General features: G+C 36.3%; 1 protein-coding gene across 1 annotated transcript in view; it reads left to right on the plus strand.

The window, feature by feature from the left end:
* Positions 1-71: 71 nt before the first annotated feature.
* Positions 72-21082, plus strand: part of MYOF (myoferlin) — a 61100-nt gene continuing 40089 nt past the window's right edge. Inside the window, exons 1-11 of the mRNA XM_054515647.1 lie at positions 72-188; positions 5951-6006; positions 6893-6984; positions 13161-13269; positions 14463-14547; positions 16548-16708; positions 17196-17324; positions 18588-18650; positions 18762-18812; positions 20351-20381; positions 20829-20944. Of these exons, the coding sequence (XP_054371622.1) occupies positions 101-188; positions 5951-6006; positions 6893-6984; positions 13161-13269; positions 14463-14547; positions 16548-16708; positions 17196-17324; positions 18588-18650; positions 18762-18812; positions 20351-20381; positions 20829-20944 (981 nt within the window). The 5' untranslated portion in view covers positions 72-100. The remainder of the gene's footprint in view (positions 189-5950; positions 6007-6892; positions 6985-13160; positions 13270-14462; positions 14548-16547; positions 16709-17195; positions 17325-18587; positions 18651-18761; positions 18813-20350; positions 20382-20828; positions 20945-21082) is intronic.

Here is a 21082-nt window from a genome sequence, read left to right on the forward strand (position 1 = left end):
CCTCCTCTTCCTGCTAGCATTTCAGTCCAGAAGTTAAGGACTGTGAAACTGAAGATTTAATTCCTTCGGTAGTAATCAGCATTTAGGGAAGAGGGAAACAATGCTTCGGGTGATTGTGGAATCTGCTACCAATATCCCTAAAACCAAGTTTGGGAAACCAGATCCTATCGTTTCTGTTATTTTTAAAGGTAAGCACAACTGTCATAAATGTAGCCAGGGAAGAAGTTTTGTAAAAGCTAGTGCCCTTTGTAAGTATCTGAAAATCTGGGAAATCATGTTTTCCTGGAATTACATCTGATGTAATTTTAGGGGAGACTTTTTAATTAGAGACAGGAGTTTACCTGAATGAAGTTTGAACTGGGTGGAGCACCTTGATCTGTTCTGAGCAGCTGTGCTTCTGTATCAGGAGCCACATTTTACAAGCTTTTCCAAAGGATTAACCTGTTGCTGTAAAAACAATTCTAATTCTGTGAATGAACGTACTTTTAATTCTGATATTGAAGATTACCTTGTTTTCCATCTGAAAAATCATTCCTGTCTTGATTACTTTGAACAGGCACTGCTCACTGTCACATACATACAATACAAATGTGATTTATTGTTCTTACAAGTAGTATACTGAAAAACAGTAGTACTGTTTTGGAAGGTATTTGATTTTGTTTTAGTTTGGTTTGGGTTTTTTTTGGTTGTTGGTGGTTTTTGTTGGTTTGGTTATTTTTCACAAAGAGAATTGCACATCAAAATTTTGCCTATTGAGATTATCTAATTACAAGATTTTGAAAGGAAACTGTATTTTTCCAATTTCATTGCTCATCAGTTATATATAGGAGAAGGAGAAGACTGTTATAAAGCATTTATATGTAAAGTTAAGTATGTTTTAGATATACTTTACCTGTTGCCAACATTACTTGGCTAGACTAGAGGAACTTGATTTCTAGTATTGATTTATTTTTAAGGTGCCAAAACCTTTAAGCAATTTTGGATCATGTAATATATCAAACCAAACTGTGACAAACAGGCATCTTATCTCCCAGTGACCTGGTTTCCTAACTGTGCACTGAAATCCAAATGGTATTTTAAAGTGTGAAAAATCCTTGCAGGAGTTTGTCACCTTTAGAAACCAAATCTGAAATCAGGACAGCTGTAGGCTAAAAAAGGACAAGGCACTGCACATACAGAATCTTAACTTTCAAAATAACAAGTTTGCAGATGCATTTATTTCAGCATCAGAAATATGTGAAATCATTCCATTTCCTTTAAGTTTCCTACTTTTTTTCAAGGTTTGTCCTTTTTTTTTTAACCACCCTGAGTTAAAACAAGTGGCAGAGCCTGTCTCAGTAGCTTTTGAAACTTCATAATACTTAAAATATGATTTTACTTGCCCTGAAAATAGTGAATATACTGTCATTTCTCTGGTTTGTTTCACATTCTTCTACTTCTTGAGTATCCATTTTCTCTTTCCAGTTCCTTGTCTCTTTGCTTTCCTGCCAGTTTTGCCTTTCTGTGTTGCCTCTGTTCCTGCAGTTCTCAGACTCCAGAGCTGGTTTATGCCTTCCCTTCTTTATGCTTAAGTGTCTGTTTATTCCCCTCCTTGTAAACTTTTCTTCTGTGTGCTCTAATGGAGTTCACTTCTACCTAGTAAATAGAAGTTATAGGTTTTTTTTCTTTATTGCTTGATTTGTTTTTCAGTCCTTCAGTTATCCAAACACAGGAATTGGCCAACAGACATTAAAGGAATGAATTCATATTTATGCTTTATGTACTAGAATTGGGATTTTTAATGTTCCCAAATATGCTTAACCAGTGCCAGCTTCATAATTATGACAGGTTTTTAGTGGGATATTTATTTTCTCATTATCCTGCCACTTCTGTTTATGTGATTTTACTACATACCAACAGTCTGATTTTTTGCTTCCTGTCCAGAGTGATTCAAGTGGGACAGAAAATACCAGGCTTTTACCAGCTATTAAGCAGCTCTGATTTAATTTGCAAGTGGAGTGCCTGCTACCAAGTGCAAGGACAGAGTCATATCTGAAATATGTTTGACTTCTAGCTGTTGATGTTTATAGATGTTTTTTTATATACACTGCTGGTTTCCCCCTCACCCTGTTGGTGTGTAGAGATAGGAAACCAATCTTATTTTGGGAAGAATATGTCAAAGGGCATTAATCTTTAACTTTAGTCCCTACCCAGTGTAAATCCTGGGGGACATAAAAAGCACATTTGGGAGTGCATATTCTAGACTGGGAAAAACTTAAGCATTTGCAGGACTATGACCATGGTCCTGCAGGACATTTTAATGTTCTTGTTTGACTCTGGAGTATTCTTGGTGAAGTCTTAGTGAGCAGCACTCATTTGACAGAAGATTGCTGTGGAAGTTGGCATTTCATTAGAACAGTATTTGGTCAAATTTTGATTTACAGGGCCTTTGTTGATGTCAGGTTCAGTAAATTTAATCCTCCCATGGAAACACAGTCTTTCAGTCTCAGACCTTTACAGACATGCTGTGAAGAAAAACTCATGATCCTGCAACTGTTAGTATCAAAGGACTACAAATGTTTTATATGTTAAGACATGTAAGTCAATATGGTTTCATCTATGAATAGAATAGATTTAATCCAATTTTTTTAACTAAGCTGGCTACCGAATAGGCAGTTAATGTAATTGTTACAGTGATATATATTAGCTGCATATTAGGAGGAAATAGGCAGCTGTTTTAGTTCTAATATAGCAGAGGAGTTTTTTGCAAGCATTTCCCTTTTTTTTAAACACATTTATGTCCAGTCCAATGGGATGGTACTTTATTTACTTTAAGAAAAGCTCACAGTTAAAAGAGAACTACACCCTGAGAGTAAACGAATATTGCTCTCTGGAACTCGATGCTGCTCTTGCAGAATTCTGTGTTTTTCACTCAACATGAGACAATTCATCGGTCAAATTACCATGAAAAACTGTTGCAATTTGCTAAACTGGCACTAAATGATAATGATTAAATCAGTGTAATCATTTTGGTTTGTTAGATTCTTGTCTCACTGTGTAAAAATGAATTCAATTGCTTGTATGTGCAGTCAATGCTAGGATATTTAGTGCTTTGATAATTTATTTTGGCTGCCTCATTCCACTTTATGCAGTAAAAACTGAGGTGAAATGGCATTGAATTTGATTAATCCAACTTGATTCCATTTGTGCTTAATCTAAGAGCTTTTCAACAGGCCTGCAGTATTTCAAAACTATTTTAGTTTATATTTCAGTGTATGGAAGAAAACAGTTCAATAGAAAATAGTTAAACTGTATCTAAATTTTCTGTTTTGCAGAGAGTTAAATTATCTAAATTTAATTTCAGGGTTTTGGAGGTCTGCCCATTTGATCCTGCAGTTGCTGCCATCATGCAATCTTAATTCTCCTTTGACAGAAGTTTTCTGGGATACTTAGTTAACTGAAATGTGATACTGTCTTAAATTTTAGACTTAGGACTGTTGTAAAAGATAATGTTGGCTTCTGCTATTCCCCATCTGCTCATGTTGATTTAAATTGCTAGTTATAATAGAAAAAAAAATTAAGATGGAAACATTAAGTGTTTTGCTATACTGTAATATTTTTAATAATGAACAGTTATTGTTTAAACAGCTCATCTTAATTTTTTTGGACACTGAGCAATTAAATTCTTATTACAGTCATTCCCACCCAAGAATATTAACTAGCATGTTATATTATAAGGTAGTATGGTGCCTCCATCAAGATAAGGTAAATAGTGATTTCTTCTGCAGTACCACAGTTAAAGTAGTTAGTTTTTAAAGAAACAAGTATAGAGTGTTTTATCTGTATCCACTATAATTTCTTATTTCATGGTAGGGTCAAACAAAAAATGGTGACTGACCCTATTGCACAATTTATCCTGATGTGGTTTAGTCTTGGTTGCTATAGCTGCAATCATTACCAGCAGAGGAGAACAGCCTGAGGAGCTGAAACTTTTGTGAGCTCCTGGAATAACTGAGCAATCCACCTCACCCGGCGTGGCAACAGGGGTTTTTGACTGGAAGAAGAAAGAGCTTTGCCAAGAGCTTAAAAACAAATATCACCACTACCCAGTGCATTAAAATACCGATAAAAGTGTCATAAAAAGGAAGTCAGTAAAGAGACGGGAATATATGCAAAGTATTTCCTTGAGGAATGGGAGTGTTGTACTCTGACTAAAATTACAACTAAAACCCAAAGTAAGCTGTGCTTCCCAGTGTTTTTTCATCCAGCTTTCACACAGATGCATAACCAAAAAAGGTTTTTTTTCTCAGTGTAATCTAGAATATGCACATTAGTGGAAAAATAAATCTTACTTTTGTGAAAATGGATAATTCAGAGTGGACAATTTAGCACCTCGTTAAGAGTTGTTCTGACTGTTGCTTGAACCAGGACTCACAGTTAAATTTTAGCTTAGGCAGGGATCATAGGACTTTTATCCATTAGGTCCATCAGGATCAGGTCTGTAATTTGCTATCCTTTTTACAAACAGCTGTAACTGTTCCTTTTTTTTCACTGGCAGTGAAAACATCTTTTCATCTCCCATCTTCTAGAGGGACTTGGAATATCAGTGCCCAACCCCAGTTATTCTGGGTTACCCAGTTTTGAAAATGCTTTGTCTCCTATTAGATAGCATAAAGTTGAATTTCCCTCACTAGTTTGGTAATTAGTGCTTTGTTCTGCAAAATGTCAGGCCACAGTATGGTATGTTATGAAAGCACTTTGTCCTACAATGTGAGTCAATATCCTGTATGAATTGTAGACAATTCCTGTTACATAAATGGGAGTCAGTTCTTGTAATTTGCAGCATGGGCTGATTTTTTCAGTACATCCCACTCTCATCCAATAAAAACAGCCACCACAATCAGCAAGCCTGACCAGTGGGTATATGAACTTGCCCATTTGGCATATCTTTACTCTTGTTTCCCAGGCTAAGTACAGTCATAACTTCAAATACCAAAAATGCATTTATCTTTACTGGAGTCTTTAAAGACGTGGAGTGTGTCTAAAGCTTGGACTTCTTGTGGTGGCTGAGCATTTTGGAGATCAGCCGCTGCTTTACACCCTGTACTTAAATATGCTTGTTATCACTAATATATGCAAAAAGAGCTGTGTCTGTGTGTGTCTGTACTCTTTTGTGTCAAAAGACTTGTCCTCCATTGGAGCTAGATATTGTAACTGAACAGGAAAAATAATGCCAAGCTATGTTTAATTTGCACCACATCCCACATTCTCATGATATGTAGCTTGCCCAAGTGCAAATTTTACCATGAAGTAAAGAAAATTTGCAATTATTGTAATTTTTAGGCTAATTTTTAGGTAAGTTCAGTGAACACATACCTACATAGCCTCTGGAAGCCCTTTTTTTCAGGAAGGATTGCATTTCCTCTTACATGCATGTATATTTCTTCTAATATTTGCTCATTTAAACAAGACAGTGCTGACACTGTAAGCATATCTCCTTAAGATTTTTTCCATGTGATTTTATTCCAGAGCTAAACATTCAAAAATATTTTGTAATTCAAATGTGGTAAATATGTAACACATTTTCTCTACTACTTTCAAAAGTAGTGCTTTACTGCTATCACTTAGACGTTACTGTTTGGTTTGATATCTCCAAGTCTTTTAGTCTGTCTTTTTTCATCATTATTGAAGGTGAAGCTAAGGGTCATAAAAGGTTGCAAAACCTAAATATTTATTTTGCTTTTTGGAAATACAACTAGCTGTGCTTAAACAAAACAATAAGAAGCCTCAACTACTAAAATTGCCCAGGGGACTTCTTGATTGTAAAACGTGCAACTTCTGGAAGAGGTAAAAACAATTGGAACATTTGGTTTTGAGTTCAAGCCTTCTTTAGAAAAGTGAAAGGAAAAAACATTATAGTTTTGTAGTGCTTTAGCAAAACCAATTAATCACGCTTTGTTTGTATTTGCAGATGAAAAAAAGAAAACAAAGAAAATTGAAAATGAACTCAATCCTGTTTGGAATGAGGTAATTTTTTTAAAAATAAATCTTTGGTCATTTCAAGACAATGCTTGCAAAGTCGTTAAGTCAGTTTCAACAGCTGAGCACGTTACTGGAAAGGGGATCTGGTGCAATGTGTTCTGTCAAGGTGATAGTAAATGCAGGTGAATGGATTCATCTTGTGCCATATATTGCAACTCATTAGCAATGTGTTAATGTAAAATTAGATGGATAATTGATGAGTTTTGGCCTGGTTTTTTTCCCACTTTCTTTCCATCAAAATGATAGTCAGCCATTGTTTAGCCACATGTATGGGATAATTAGCCACATAATGGGATAATTTATTATGTACCAGGAAAAACCATACAGAATTAAAAGGAATTATGTATTGAAAGTTCTCATGGTTTATTTGTAGGTCTAGTGTTATGTTGCATCTTCAGGGACATTTTTCTTGGGGAAAATGTTTTCTTGGCAGTGTTTTTTTCACAATAATAAATGAAAGTTAAAGATTTTTCTTACATTTTGTAATTAGAATTATAAGAAAAGGGAACACACAAATGTTTGTTTAAATTCAAAAGCAACTTAGTTCAGCCAATATTGGAGAGGATTAATATCAGGTGTTATGAATGACAAGACAATAGGTACGTTAATGTGAGGAAGTGGAACTGCAAAAGAAATGATGATTCACTATTAAACAATTTAATTTTGCTATTGTTGCTAGTAATTAGCAAATCAAATACATGCTATGAGCGTTTTTACTTTATTTTCACAAATGTAAGCTGGATTTGGTCTCTCGCTAAATGCATAATTTATTCCTGATTAATTTTGTTGTATCTGCTACTCTGCTGGTAATTTTTACATAAATTGTCATTATAATTTGGGTTTGGTCCTTTTTTTTTTTTTTTTTGTTCAGATTGTTGAATTTGACTTGAAAGGAATTCCTCTGGATAATTCATCTTCCCTAACAATTATTGTGAAGGATTTTGAAACAATTGGACAAAACAAGTATGTTCTTCTTTCCCTCTCCCTACCCACTCCCACCCCAGTATTAAACACAACTTTCAATACTGAAGTACAGGGGGAAAATGGAACTGAGAGCTGCTGTTTGCTGTGCTCTCCCTTTTCTGTCGATGCCAAGTAGTGTTCTCTGTTGCTGTTCTGAAAGGAAGTATGATCATGTCATCTTTTCTTCATGGCAGATTTCATGTCTTAGGCAAACATTCATGTTTACTCATAGTAGCCCAATTCCATTGTTAGCTTTTCTTTACTACTCTCTGCCTCCTCCTAACACATGGATTCTGGTTTTTACAATACTCTAACAGCTCTGTCATAAAATCAGTGTGAATCAAGCCAGTGCCTTCAGGTCTCTCATTCTTGAGATTCCTGCAGGTCAGTTAGGCAGGATTATATTGCATGCCTCTGATTTTAGGGAGATTTCGAAACTTGAGATAGGAAAGCTTATCAGTAATCAGAATTTTGTAATGGACTTTATAATGCATCAAAAAATAAAGAAAAGTGATTGTCTGAAGAACCTAAAATGTTTCGCTCTGTACATGGGTTCAAAGTTAAGCAGTCATGTGGTTGGTTTTCTTCAAATTGTATTTTAAAATATCATCTAGACTCATATTTGTAACTCTTAACCCCCAGTTTGTGCAAATGCCTGGTTTTGGGTTTATGCACAGAAAGTTGTTCATACCAAAGCCAGAGTAATACCTTCAAAGTAATGCTCTTTGAAAATAGATCCTCAATCACATCCACACATTTGCAATGTGTGATGAGTTTGGAAGGGATATTGGCAGGGAAACAGGATAAGGGGGTGAGAAGTGAGAAACACATGAGCAGGCATCCTGATTTTAACATGGTAATAGGAAATAGCATCTTGTAGTTCTTTTAAAGACACAAAGCTCTGTAACAACAGAAGAGATTTGGTATTTATGAACATTCACATTTAGATGAAAAAGTACATGAAAGGAGGAGGGAATGTGGAATAAGTTTCTCACCTACCAATTGCATGTATGCATAACCTGTATTCCTGTAGAACTACTGATTGTATTTCCTGAGTTGGAGAGAGATTTAGGACTACCATATCAAAGATTTGCTACCTTTTCATGGTATCCTCTTTTAATACTTAAGAAAAAGTCAATAGTTAGATACATGTCTGAAGTGCTGCAGCATTTCAAAACGGTGCTCAGTGGAAGAGTGTGAAAATAACACTCCCATGGTTTGTCTGCATGCTAGTTCAGGATTGGGAAGGTGGAGCACAATGCCTATCTAAGGTCCTTACTTTGGAGAGCTACTCTAATGACAGTTTAAGAAACCCAGTGTTTGCTTCTGACATTGACAAGTAGACCCATTAACTTGGGAGCTGTGTTAGGTGTCTAAGCTAGGTGGGATTTGAGTTGAAGTCAACACCCTTCCCTTTAGAGATTCATGGTTTTTTATATTTTATTTAATAATCTAGATTTAATTTGGATTTAGTTTTTGAGTGTAAAGAGCATGTCTAGGGGCCTCTGTTGCCTGAGAACAAGCAATGAGAAGAACCTACACCATGTCTTTGGCTCTATTTTCTTTCCTCTGGAGGAAAATATGCAGTGGGGATTGCTGTTGTTACATTCAAAGTAGTGACAACTTTTAATTAATCAGGAAAATTTTTTCACCAAGCTCCCTGACATTGAAAATAATATGGTCTCAATGTTCTGCTACTGTCTGTCTATAGCCAGAGCAGAGCCCTGTGGTTCTCAGGCCAGCCTCCCTCTGTGGCTGCTCACTCACAGAGCTCCTGGCCAGAACACTCTGGTCCATGCTCTCTTAGTCCTGACTAGTTACAGAACCTGTGGAGCAACAGAGCAGAAGATTGCAGTATAAGACATGATTTTTTCCTGTTCCTAAAAGCTGATATAACTGTTCATCCAGTCTGTTTTTAAACATGCCTGGAGGAGGAGTACAGTGGATGTTATTCTGCTTTTGCACTGTGCCAAGGCACTGAACTCATTGCTTTGGCATGTTTCTGTAAATTAAGCCTGAAAGAACATTTGGATATTTTTCCATTTCTTTGTTTTCCAGGAGGGAAAATTTACTGCTTCATTTACAGGATCACTAAACTTTTGCAGATAGGTTAATGAGTGCTCTTCATGGAGAAAAGTCACAGTAATTGGAAAAGATAAATAAAGCAAACCACTGTATACAGACAGAACATCATAGGAATAAACCAGAGGACTCGTATGATTCATGCTTAGTTAGATTTTCTGGCATAAAGATGTTTGAAAAGAGAACACATCTGTTTTCTATTACATCTAATACTGTTAGTAGAAAGATTTCAAATTCTCAGAACACAAATCTTTCTGCAGTTAAAAAGTCCCAAAGACCTCACAGCAAAGTCAGTTGTCCCTGTGAAGTTAAGAGAATGAGCAGGGATTATGTGTTTGCCCATGTCCTTTGTGTAGTTGGTAACCTAGTGAGACAGGAAAAACAGATTGGGCACACCCTTTGCTCTAACAGAAAAATGCAGCTACAAATGAGCACTGCAGCAAATGACTTAGTCATTACTAAGGATTTCTCATCGTTGAATAATTTCTAGATTGTTTAAATCCTCCTACAGCTGTACCCTTTTGTGTGGATTCTTTTCCACATCAGTGTGACTGTACATAGTTGCAGGATTTCCTTGCATCCACTGTATGCAAGATCCAGACAGTTTAAGATTCAGTTTTGGGCTCTCCTTCCTTGTTCAAAACAAGGAAGAAAATTGTTTCTTTACTAAAGTTTGTTCTTGCAAAGCGTATTATCAAATAAGTAAAGATAAAATAGAGGTTTTTCTTGATCGAAATAATTAAACATAGCAGGAATATCAGAGGGTGGGTGTTGGGTCTTGTGGCATACTCTGTAATGAAACACACACACTGAGAAAGAAAGGTTGAGTACAGTAATTGTAACTGCAGCATAGAATCAAGTTGCTGATGAGAATAATAAATATAAACCTCTGCCAAAATATACCCTAAAAAATAGGTGAAAAGAATTTAAATGCTTGATTCTTTAGTAATTTAAACCTTGGGGCTTCCAGTAGAAGTAGCATGTAAGCAGCTAGAGAACATGACAGGCTAAAGAATTTAGTGTATATTGCTACCTTCAAACCAAGAGGAATAATAAAATGGTTGGTACTGTGAGTTAGTTCCTTATCCAGACATGGGTGTGAAGTTTCACTTCACTTGGTTATTTAGGCAGCTAACAGGAAGTGCTAACCACAGCACTAACGGATTAATTAGATTTGGCACAAATGCAACTCAGTGTTAAGTAGTTGATCATCAGTAGTTCATTGATTTCATGCTTATAAACTAGGTATTTTCCTTTGCTCACTGTGGGGAAGCTGTTGTAGGCCTGGTAAGGTTCAAAATCAGCTTCTAAATAGGGATTTTGCATTAATTTTTTGTGTCATCTCCAGTGGTAGATCAGAATGTTTAAACTGGTTGCAGAACAGGGTTTTTGCTTTACTCCTGCAAAGCTTGAGAAGTTTAAGAGACCTGACAGATTGGGCATTATACCTGTGGAAGTCTTAGGGATGGCCAAAGAGGTACTGAAACATTTAAGAAACAATACTAATTTGTTTTGGTCTTCTACTAAAACAGCTGATGAACAAAGGGTCAGAGGATGCATTAAGCTATTCCAGTAGCAGAAGCTGTCCCATTCGATGGTGTCAAGAGACTAGTGTGACCTGGAATTAAATGGGCAAATGTTGATCTGCTTAGGCAAGAGGAAGAAAGCTGGAATAGGTGCAGCAAAGAACAGTGTCCTTTGATGATGAACAAGTGGTAGAAAGTCTTTTCTGCTGGAAGGAAGGGAGTCCTTGTCATCTTGTAAGTCATGGCTTCAGATGGAGGTCACATGCAATCCTGACTGAACGTAAAAAGTCTTAAGAGTTCGGAGGAGCCCAACAACTTCACAGTAGCCATGCAGAGAACTGGGGTCTCGTTACCTGTCAGAGGGAGCAGACCTTGCAGCAAAGCACTAAACATCAATGAACTGCTGATGGACATGATCTCCCAACAGCTCCTGAGGTCTGATGTAGCTGACTTAGCCCAAAGATTAGAGACCTTAGAGAACCATGTCAGAAAAAAGGCTTTCTCGTAAGACTTGTACAAAAGTGACAAAGATGAAACCTAGGATGACTTTGAGGCATTCCTTGTTACTTTGGAATGTATTACTTCAGTTGTTGAGTAGCTTATGATCAAAACCAGACTGGACATGGTCATGGGTAACCTGTTCTAGCTGACTAAGCTTGAGCAGAGGCACTGGACTAGATGATCATGAGTGATTCCTTCCAGCCTCATCGGTTCTGTGCTTCTGATAAGGGAGAGGTGAAACATCCCAAATCCAGTGAACAGGACAACTTTTGGAAAGGCAGAATAGTGCCCAAAGCTTAAAATTTGGCTAAAGTCTAGAAGTAGACGAAGAGAGTTTATAGATTGTATATTAAATTTCTCAGTCTTGTTAGAGTGGAAAAAGACTGGAGACTGTTGTTGCCCAGCCTGCTAAAAGAGGGGCAAATGAAGGCATGTAGATAGAGAGGCAATGTATAGAGGCAGCTGGTTGCAAGCAAGTCTATGTAACTGATTCCCTCTTCAGTCTGCTGAAGGGGATCACTATTTTAAAAACGGTTACTAGGCATTCAGATGTGCAGTTATCATTTGTGCAGGGCAGATGAGGATGTAGAAATGGAAATGTACAGTGCAAAATTTGAAAAGCACTACAGGTGAATGGCAATTCTTGAGTTAATGTCACCAGATGGGAGGGTGTGGTTGCTGAAACATTCATCCTGCTGATTTGAGATTACTTTGGGTGGCTTCTGAATTCTTTTGAAGTCACTCCATAAGCTCCAGTAAGCTTATATCAAATCAAAAGGTCAAGTCTATATAAATTTTCTACAAATGTGTATAGGAAAATACTTTCTTTCTCTTTTTTTTCCCTTCTATGGCACCTCAAAATATGTAAGTTTCTGCAGCTGAACAGAAGTCGTGATGTGTAAAATCCAGAAGGTTTATTTGGAGGAAATTGATGTTTTATATGTAGGTATCCTAATGTACTTTGCAAAAAATTAATTTGTGTTCTCGTAACACAGTATGCAAGAGTATCTATGATAGTGTTCTTGCTCAACGTGAAAAAATACCCTTTCATCCTTAGCTGCTCCATGAAAAAGCTCTGTAACTTCAGGGGACCTCAGTTAGGTTCTTTGTGTACAGATCTTTTTTTTTTTCACTTTGGCAGCAAAGCTGGTATTTTATTTGTGACACATGATCTTTGAAATATTTACAGGGTAAAATTATCTTGTTTTTTTTTAATTGAAAAAAAATCTCAGTTATTCCTGTAATCCACTTCAGTATGGGAGTAAACTGCTAGTACATGCTATGGGAATGAAATACAGTGCCAGGTATCATGAGACTAGTACCACACTAAGAAATTTTGCCCTAAAAGTAGTCTCTTGGGCTAAAAGTACATGCAATTTTCATCTTTCTGGGAGAGGGTGGGCATGACAGATGTAGTCCCAAAGTAGGCAGAAGTAGACTCAGAAGAGTCCATCCATGTCAGATCCCTCTGAAACCTTCCTTTGGTAGACTGCTCTAGAACCATTATAAACATTCTGAGAATTTAGAAGTGAGAAGATTAACCTGTTCCAAAATACAGAATATGTGCAAGAAGATTAATTTTGTGATTCTCTAGTAAGCACGTTGATTGCATTTGTTCCTTTGGTAGACTGCTCTAGAACCATTATAAACATTCTGAGAATTTAGAAGTGAGAAGATTAACTTGTTCCAAAATACAGAATATGTGCAAGAAGATTAATTTTGTGATTCTCTAGTAAGCACGTTGATTGCATTTGTTCTGTTTCACTGTTTTCATTACAAAGACGTGGTTGTGTCTGGTTTTGTGTCTGTTTTGTGTAGTACAACAGCTGTTGTACCTAGTTTATGTTCACTAAAGAACACCAACACATTTGAGTATAATGAAACAGAAATTAAAAATTAGCAGTATGCAATCATTACATTACATTTGCAATGGTCTTTTGTTGTGCTTTGAGTTTTCAAGTAATGGCTAGAGTTACTTGGTTGTCTAACAGATGCTAGCAAAAGAAAAATGGTAACCCCTATTTGATGTATATTTGCATTCTAATAATGATTTTTATTTAATTTCAGATTAATCGGCAGTGCATCTGTAGCACTTAAAGATCTTGTAGGTAACCAAAGCAGATCTTTTCCCTTCAAACTCATACCTCTACTGAATGAAAGGGGACAAGAAACTGGAGTGAGTGACTTACATCTTCTTATTTTACTGTATTCTTGATCAAAATGCTCCAGCAGGGCTAATAACAATTTAATTCTTGGAAATGTCTAGCAAAAGCTCCAGACAAAGGAAATTTATAACCAGAAAGAATTAAGTCTATACAATTTTGCTTTCTCTGTACATATTATGTATTTGTATGTATGTGTTATGGACCACAGAGTATGCATGGAAATCAGCCTGATGTTGAAAAAGTGCATTTTCCAAGTACCAGACAGAGTTCTCATATGCACCTTTTCTCCATATGCTTTGTAACAGCTACTTATGTCAAAGCACATGATCAAGTACATGTTCACTGCCAGCTCCCTTCAGAAAGTTACACAAGAACTTGCTTAACTTGATTTAGCACATGTTTAGATTTCAATGGTTATTAACTTAGTTATTAATTAAGTAGGTTTTGGAACCTGGGACCTTACTGTGTTTGTGCAGTGTAGCTGCTAAGGCACTTCATACTGCATTCTGGCCTACTCAGTCATGAGAGACTCTAAGAGTAATTTCAGTCTCTGAGCAGCTGCAGTTTAAAATCATGATTAGTTGGTCACAGGGTTGGGCTTTTTTTGCTGACTCCTCATGTTACTCTGGCAACTAGTAAAAATAATGGTTTGTTCAATAATCCAAAACCACAGTCAAGCAGAAAAAGGACAATTCTATAATTAGAATGGAAAATGATGTATTGTTTTTCTTCCAGGATGGAGATATGAACGAGCAATTAGAGAAGCCAGATAGGAAAATTTAGTTATGGTTCAGACTTGTTAAGTTGTTGATGAGATAGTATTATTTCTCTACTGCCTTTGTTTTTCTGTCTGCAAATTTAGAATATCACCTTGTCTGCCATGGATATTGTAGAACTAAAGCTAACATTTGTAGAACACCTTACATGCTTGTATTGTGACAGATTTTTCTAAATATAAACACAGCAACTCCATTTCTTAGATATTATTTTAGAACCTAGTCCATTTGCTGAATTTGTGTAATCTTTATTGTTTGTATGTATTTCTAGCTTAATAATAGTTTATTAACTTACTAGTAGCTGAAACTTTTTAAAACTGTTGTGCCCATGAATAGTTAACTGTTCATGCACAGAGTTTGAACAACTTACTGCTTTGAATCAACTGTTGTGAATACTGTGGGCTACATAAAAAACTATTTCTCTATAGGCAACAATTGATTTGGTAGTAGGATATGAGCCACCAGCTGGACCTGCAAATCCAACTGATCCAGGAGGGACCAGTGCACAGGAAGGTATTTCATCCTTTTCTCAGAACATTTTTCTTAAAAGCTCTAGGAGCTGTTTAAGGTAAGGCAAGAGGGTGATTCAGCAGCTGTTCACCGGAAGCAAGCATGTCAAGACTGCTAGATATTATTTCAAAGAAATTAAGGATGATTCAGAAGGTAAGAAAAAAATTGGCATTTCCTGACATAAAATGGATTTTAGCATAATTTTCTCTATTTGTTTAAAAACTTTTCAAAATGGCTTTTGTTTAGGAAAGAAAGATTTTTGAATGCTCAAGGAAACAGCAATTATCTGCAGCAATTCTAGGGCTAACCAAAAAGCAGAGACGTTCCATCTATTATTTTCAATGTCAGGGAGCTTGGTGAAAAAATTTTCCTGATTAATTAAACCTCTTTCCCCTTGTAGAACAATTGAGTTTTGGAAGACACTGTTTTATATTAGGTTGATATTTGACTAGGCAATGAAATACTATGATCAGTAGGGAATATTCTTTATTCTCTCTGTATATCATATTGACCAGGCTTTTGCTGAGAGATTTTTTGAGATCTGTTTTTCCAGACTCTTAAAAGAACTGTGAAATAACTGACTTTTGCAGTTGATTGGACAATAATAAGCCTAATATCAAGGCTGTGTTTGTGAAGAAAGAAGGAAGTTTAATAAATGTTTTGTAAATTTAGTTTCGAGAAGTAAATCAGTTTGACCATTATTTGGTGATAGATAGTAGCATAAGAAGGAAAAAATTGAAATCAGGAGTCTTCTGGAGGGAAATTTTGATTGTACTGACTTCTCTCAGATGTGTTCTTGGAGAGCAAAAGGATAAGTAATATAAACACAAAAGTTGTGTGTTAAATTACTGCATTTCAAACTAATTTTATAGAAATGGAGACTTGAAGGCTAAAAATGCAAATTCACCTTTATGAGATTATTTGATAGCTTTTAAATTTTTTTCAATTATAGCATACAGATAAAATAAAAATGGCAGTTTTTTCCCATGAAATGAAATCACTTTCCCTGAGACAGCTACAGCTCAGTTTCAGGAATTAAAAATTAAGTGCTAGGGTGATCAGTTAGCTGCATGGATCCATTCAGGCAAATGCATTTTGAGAGACATTAGAGAGGTGGGTGGGGTCTTCTGCTTATAAAATACTTAGCATGTCAGTCTCTCTGGTTTTATACATCTCTTACAAGGACCATGAAGGACTTCATTATACAAAGTGATCATCAGCCTGTAATTTATGAAGTTAGAATACATTCTGTTAATGCCAACCACCAGAGACACAGCTCTTTCTTCCTCTAAATTTTTCCATAGTCACTGCTCAGTTAAGAAAAGCTGTAAACATAAGGAAGTGATCACTTTTGTGGTCTAGATATTTATGGATCCTATTTTGCAATACTGGAATCTCAGAGTATGATTCAGTATTATAGTGTCATGTGGCTGTAGAACTGTCTTCCACAGAGGGATGCTGATTTCAGAGCTGTCAAAGATCCTTACTGAAAAACTTATTCCACACTTAAATGTTGTGGTGAAGGATTCAGTTTTATTTTGGATGGCCGACCCTAAACGTATTTGTGCATTCAAGATTCTGAACTAAAAACCAATGCTGTGCTATAGCCTAGTCTTGCTGCTGGGAAACAGCAAGATTCATTCAAAAGCAATGTTTATTCAGCTGGAATAAAATGAATCCCTTGTGGTGAATTGTGAACTAGTTGGAGAATGATTACAGCTCAGCTTTGCTTGAATTGGTTGATTAAAAAAATGTATGGGAATTGTATTAGACACTCTGCATCCAGAAGAGAGACTGGTCTAGATTTAGTTTGGTTAGGATATAAGTTGTTCTTAACGACTAGCTTTCAAAAGGAGTTGGAAGAATGTAAGTTGGCAAAAACATTGTTGATGTGAGCTAATAATAGAATTTTAGTGGAACTCTTGGATATCAGACTCTTACTCCTGTAACTTCAACAGCAAGTTCTGTTATTTATTAATTACACTGGTTTTTTGCTGTATGAGATGGAGAAGATGATGGAGGTTACGAGGATGGGTTGGATGGTCCAGTTGGTGGTATCACCCCAACAGTTCCAAGTGGCACAAAGGAAGCCCAGCTGGCTAAACGCATCACCAAAGGGAAGAAAACGCGGAGAATCCTCTCTAACAAACCACAAGATTTTCAGGTACTAGATTTATTAAATATTGCATGTTTCCTTTTTCTGCTGAGCATAACAGGCTTTTACACAGCCTGAGCATAATTTAATGTCAGCTTATCTAATGCACCACAGAGATAATTAGCCACTTCATTTGAAAGCCAGGATTTCAAAATTATTCCTCAAATGTTCATGTTACTCAGATGTCTGATTTGTACAGTTCTGACTGAAATAGGGTTGAACCTTATTTGCTGTATAGTTGTACAGATGTCAAACGACTATAGCGCCTTCAAAAATAAATTGTAAAGGCAAGTGAAAAATCTCCTGTGAAATAATTAGCCCTAACTTGTCTTGTAAAATTAATTACTGTCATAATTAGGCTTGCAAAATCTGGTTCATATCTGTCAGCTACTTCAGGTGTTGGCTAACATTTTTGGTGGTATAATAAGGAATTGTTGTGATCAGGATCACCAATAACATAGAGAATAAATCAGTACAAATATTTGATTTTTTTCAGATTCGTGTTAGAGTCATTGAAGGTCGTCAGTTGCCTGGGAATAACATAAAACCAGTAGTCAAAGTTCATGTTTGTGGTCAGACACACCGGACAAGAATCAAAAGAGGAAATAACCCATTTTTTGATGAGGTAAGTGGTGTAAGAGCACTCTAGCTGAAGTGTTGATGCTATCAAATGTCGAGAAGTAGTTAATACAGCCTTCATTATGATCAGTTAATAAGAATTTACTAATATTTATGGGTAATTATGCATTATGCCATTCCCAGTCCCTTTCTTTATGTATTCACATCACTAAACACATCTCTGTCACTGACAGTCTTAGCAGATAAAACTAACTAGAAGGAAGTCAAACTTCATATGAGACATATGGAATGTTTTCTTGGTGCAGTTGGCCATGTGACAGAATCACTTTGAATAGTTGTGTTCAGGTTATAAAAGTCACAGAAAAATTAATTAGAAATCATTGTTGAGCTCTGTGGTGTGTGCAGATGAGTGCTCAGTGCAATGCCAAAGGAGTGCCACAGAATCTGGAGATGTCACTGCCTTGCTACCCGTGATTTATAAAAGCACAACTAGATTTCTCTGTCCAGACAGGGGGTCTGTGCATCAAACACACTGAAATACAGGAGAGAATTCAAAGCCACCTAAGGGACACGAGACTGATCCCATAGCTGAAAGAGTAATGTTGCAAAACTGAAGTGTAATAGATAATGAGGATGACTGTCATTATCTGGGCACTTGTGGAAAATTCAGAAGATTTTGGAATTGCATGGCAAGCATGTTTAACATACACAGGCAAGACCAAGGAATTTATAAAACTTTAAAACTTGAAATAAGCTGTAGGTAGCAGTCAAAATTTAAGAAGCCATGGAAAAAATAGGGAGGGCAGAAAGTCGGTTGCACCTCATATTGAAATGATTCCTTGGCAGTCCATAGTAGTCTAAAACTGGAATACAAATCACTATCACCACTAACCCTACAAGGCCTCTTTGACAACTACAACAGAGATGGTTAGACCAGGATTTAATGTTCTGGGTAATAAACTTTGTAGTTTCTGAAGTTGTTCCCCTGAGAAAAATATGAAGTGCAGAGCAAGGAGGGAAGGGAAGTGCTGGAAATTTGCAGCACAGTTATGCTGACAGTGTTTGCTCAAATGGAAGTTGTGACTGTCTTGTCTGTGTTGTACTGAGTCAATTTACTAAATTCAATTTTTCATTCTGCACTAAGTTACCACATAATATGTCCAGCAAGGAGGTGGGGTGAAAGTACTGGATCAGGCATCCTTCATATGCCTCTTAAAATAATGTTTTTGCATTTTATGCTCAAGAAATTATGTGCTTATCACTTTAAGACAGGGTTTTTTGCTTATTCCTATTATTTTTACCTTGACAGATATTTTTCTACAATGTCCACATGACTCCTTTAGAGCTGCTCGATGAAACTGTTAGCATTCGGGTAAGAAAAACCAGTGCATATTCACAAGGCTGCTGGATACCTGTAGCATCCTCTGGCCATTTCCCAGGTTGTTTAGGAACATTCCTGTTTCATGCTTCTCTGTCTTTTTAGGTGTATGATTCTCACTCTCTACGAGCAGACTGTCTGATGGGTGAATTTAAGGTGGGTATGAAGAAAGATCCATATCGGGACTAAATTAAATAAAATGAGAGAAATATTTTAAGTATTTTAAATGTTTACATTTATACTTCTTTTTCATGGGGTCAAAGAATTACCTGATGATGTCTTGCTTCTCAAGCTAGAGACCATTTACCCAAAGCACTAATAAACAGGTTTTTTTATTTGAGTAGAAGATTATTGTTTAAAAAAAATTGTGTGGTTTATATACCAAGTTCTCCAATTTGCATCCAGGTAACTTTTTCTTCTTTTGTGGTCAGGTGATTATTTGATGTGAGGTAGGGTTTGAAGAGATAATTTTATTAGCTAGCTAATAGGCAGAATAGTGGTATGTATGGTGGCATAAAGATACATGTTCTCAAATAATGTGGTGAGGTCTTCCTTCGGTCCGAAGTTAAGCAAAAACAATGGTGGAAAATTCATTTAGTTAGAGTAATTTCTATGGTTTTGATGATATTAGTGAGATGGTCTTTATTTGGATATGTTATTGTCAACTCTGGGAAGTAGACATCTGCCTGCCAAGAATTCCCATGTAATGTAATTCCCATGTAATTCCCTTGTAATGGCTACCAGGATCAGCTGTTACAACACTTTCAGTATCACTACTGGCTGTCTTTTCTGCTTGCTTATTTAGTACTGCATAAATTCAAGAGGTCTCTAGACCAGCTTTTTACAAAAATATGCAAAGAGGGAAGAGTGCTCTTTTCTAGATTAAACACTTTCTGCCTCAAAGCTGATTGCTTTTTGCATTTCACTTCTTATCTTCTTTGTGATTTCTAGTGATGAAATGTGGTGTATTGCTGTGTGGAAGATTGATTATTCACTAAGCAGGTGACAGCACGTCACTCAGCTGCTTTCTGCCCCTGCAGGCACACATTCCAACAGGGTAATTCTGTCTAGAAAATCACTCTTTCAGACTTCACCTGCAAGGAATACTGGCCCCAAGTGCCATGAGCAAACATACTTACATTCCTGAACATGTTTCAAATCTGATCCAATGAATGAGGCAATCTTGTCCAGATTTGACACACTGGGAAGAGAAACACTCATAATTCTTAATAAAGAAAAGGAAATTATTAATTGAAAAAAAAAAAAACAACCAAATTTCACTTCTGGAACTGAAGGATGAAATGTTGAGCAGGAAGAAGGAGCAAAAGTGTTCTGATAAGCCTGTCTGAACACAAAATAATGAATGAGTGTAGGGAATTCAAGAAGCAGTAAGCCAGCCCCATCTTATGTCTCTGGTAAATGAAAAAGCTGGGGATCCAAGAATATAAGAAAATAACTACATGTATTATCTTTTCTTGCATTTTGTTCTTGGCTGCTCTATCCCTTTGAAATCCCTCATTTTTCAGTGTAAGATGTTTTCTCTTTCTCCTCCTAGTAATATTCTATGTAAACTGTCTTGCGTTTGTGACAAGAGAACAATGTAGTACTGCCCATGAAAAACATGGGGGGAGTTGCCCCACCATTTTTCTGTTTTGGTATTTCTTCAGAGGTAATGCCTTTGATCTTTATTTCAGATTGACATTGGCTATGTTTATGATGAGCCTGGTAAGTAATGGTTACTTCAGAACTTCTTTCCTTGAAACTACAAGTTGAAACATTTCATTGAATTTCTAAAGTAAGAGAAGAAACTTAATGTAAAGTTATTTAAGTTAGCTGCTTTAAGTATTAACTTCCAAATATCCAACAATATATAACTCTTTTCAGTGAATTCACAATGAAGTACAAGCCTCTTTTTTATCAAAGACCTAAAATTTGAAAAATGCAAAAACATTTGATAACTATGTCCCTGAACTAGTATGCCAAAATAGTTTAACACCAGGTTTCTTGTTTTGGATGACTCTATTGAGACCTGTCTAGGACAGGATTATTTTGTTAAATAATTAGTGCAATTTAGGATAAAGCATACTTTTGAAATAGCTCACTGCTTATATGATGTCTGCCATTTTGTAATGGACATTACTGGGGACAGTGGTGATATTTGTTTTATTTCAGGCCATGCAGTCATGAGAAAATGGCTTTTGCTGAGTGATCCTGAAGATACAAATTCAGGAGCCAAAGGCTATATGAAAGTCAGCATGTTTGTCCTGGGAACTGGAGATGAGCCACCAGTAAGTTTAATTTAAATTTTTTTCTTCCACTCTCCATCCCACAGATACTTATTTATGTCCCCCCAACATTGTTTTAATACTGTATAATTTGCTCTGTGAGCAGTACTTATAAGACAGAATCTACTAGTGGTCTCATCC

This window comes from Molothrus ater, chromosome 8 (genome assembly GCF_012460135.2).
Source record: "Molothrus ater isolate BHLD 08-10-18 breed brown headed cowbird chromosome 8, BPBGC_Mater_1.1, whole genome shotgun sequence".
NCBI lineage: Eukaryota > Metazoa > Chordata > Aves > Passeriformes > Icteridae > Molothrus > Molothrus ater.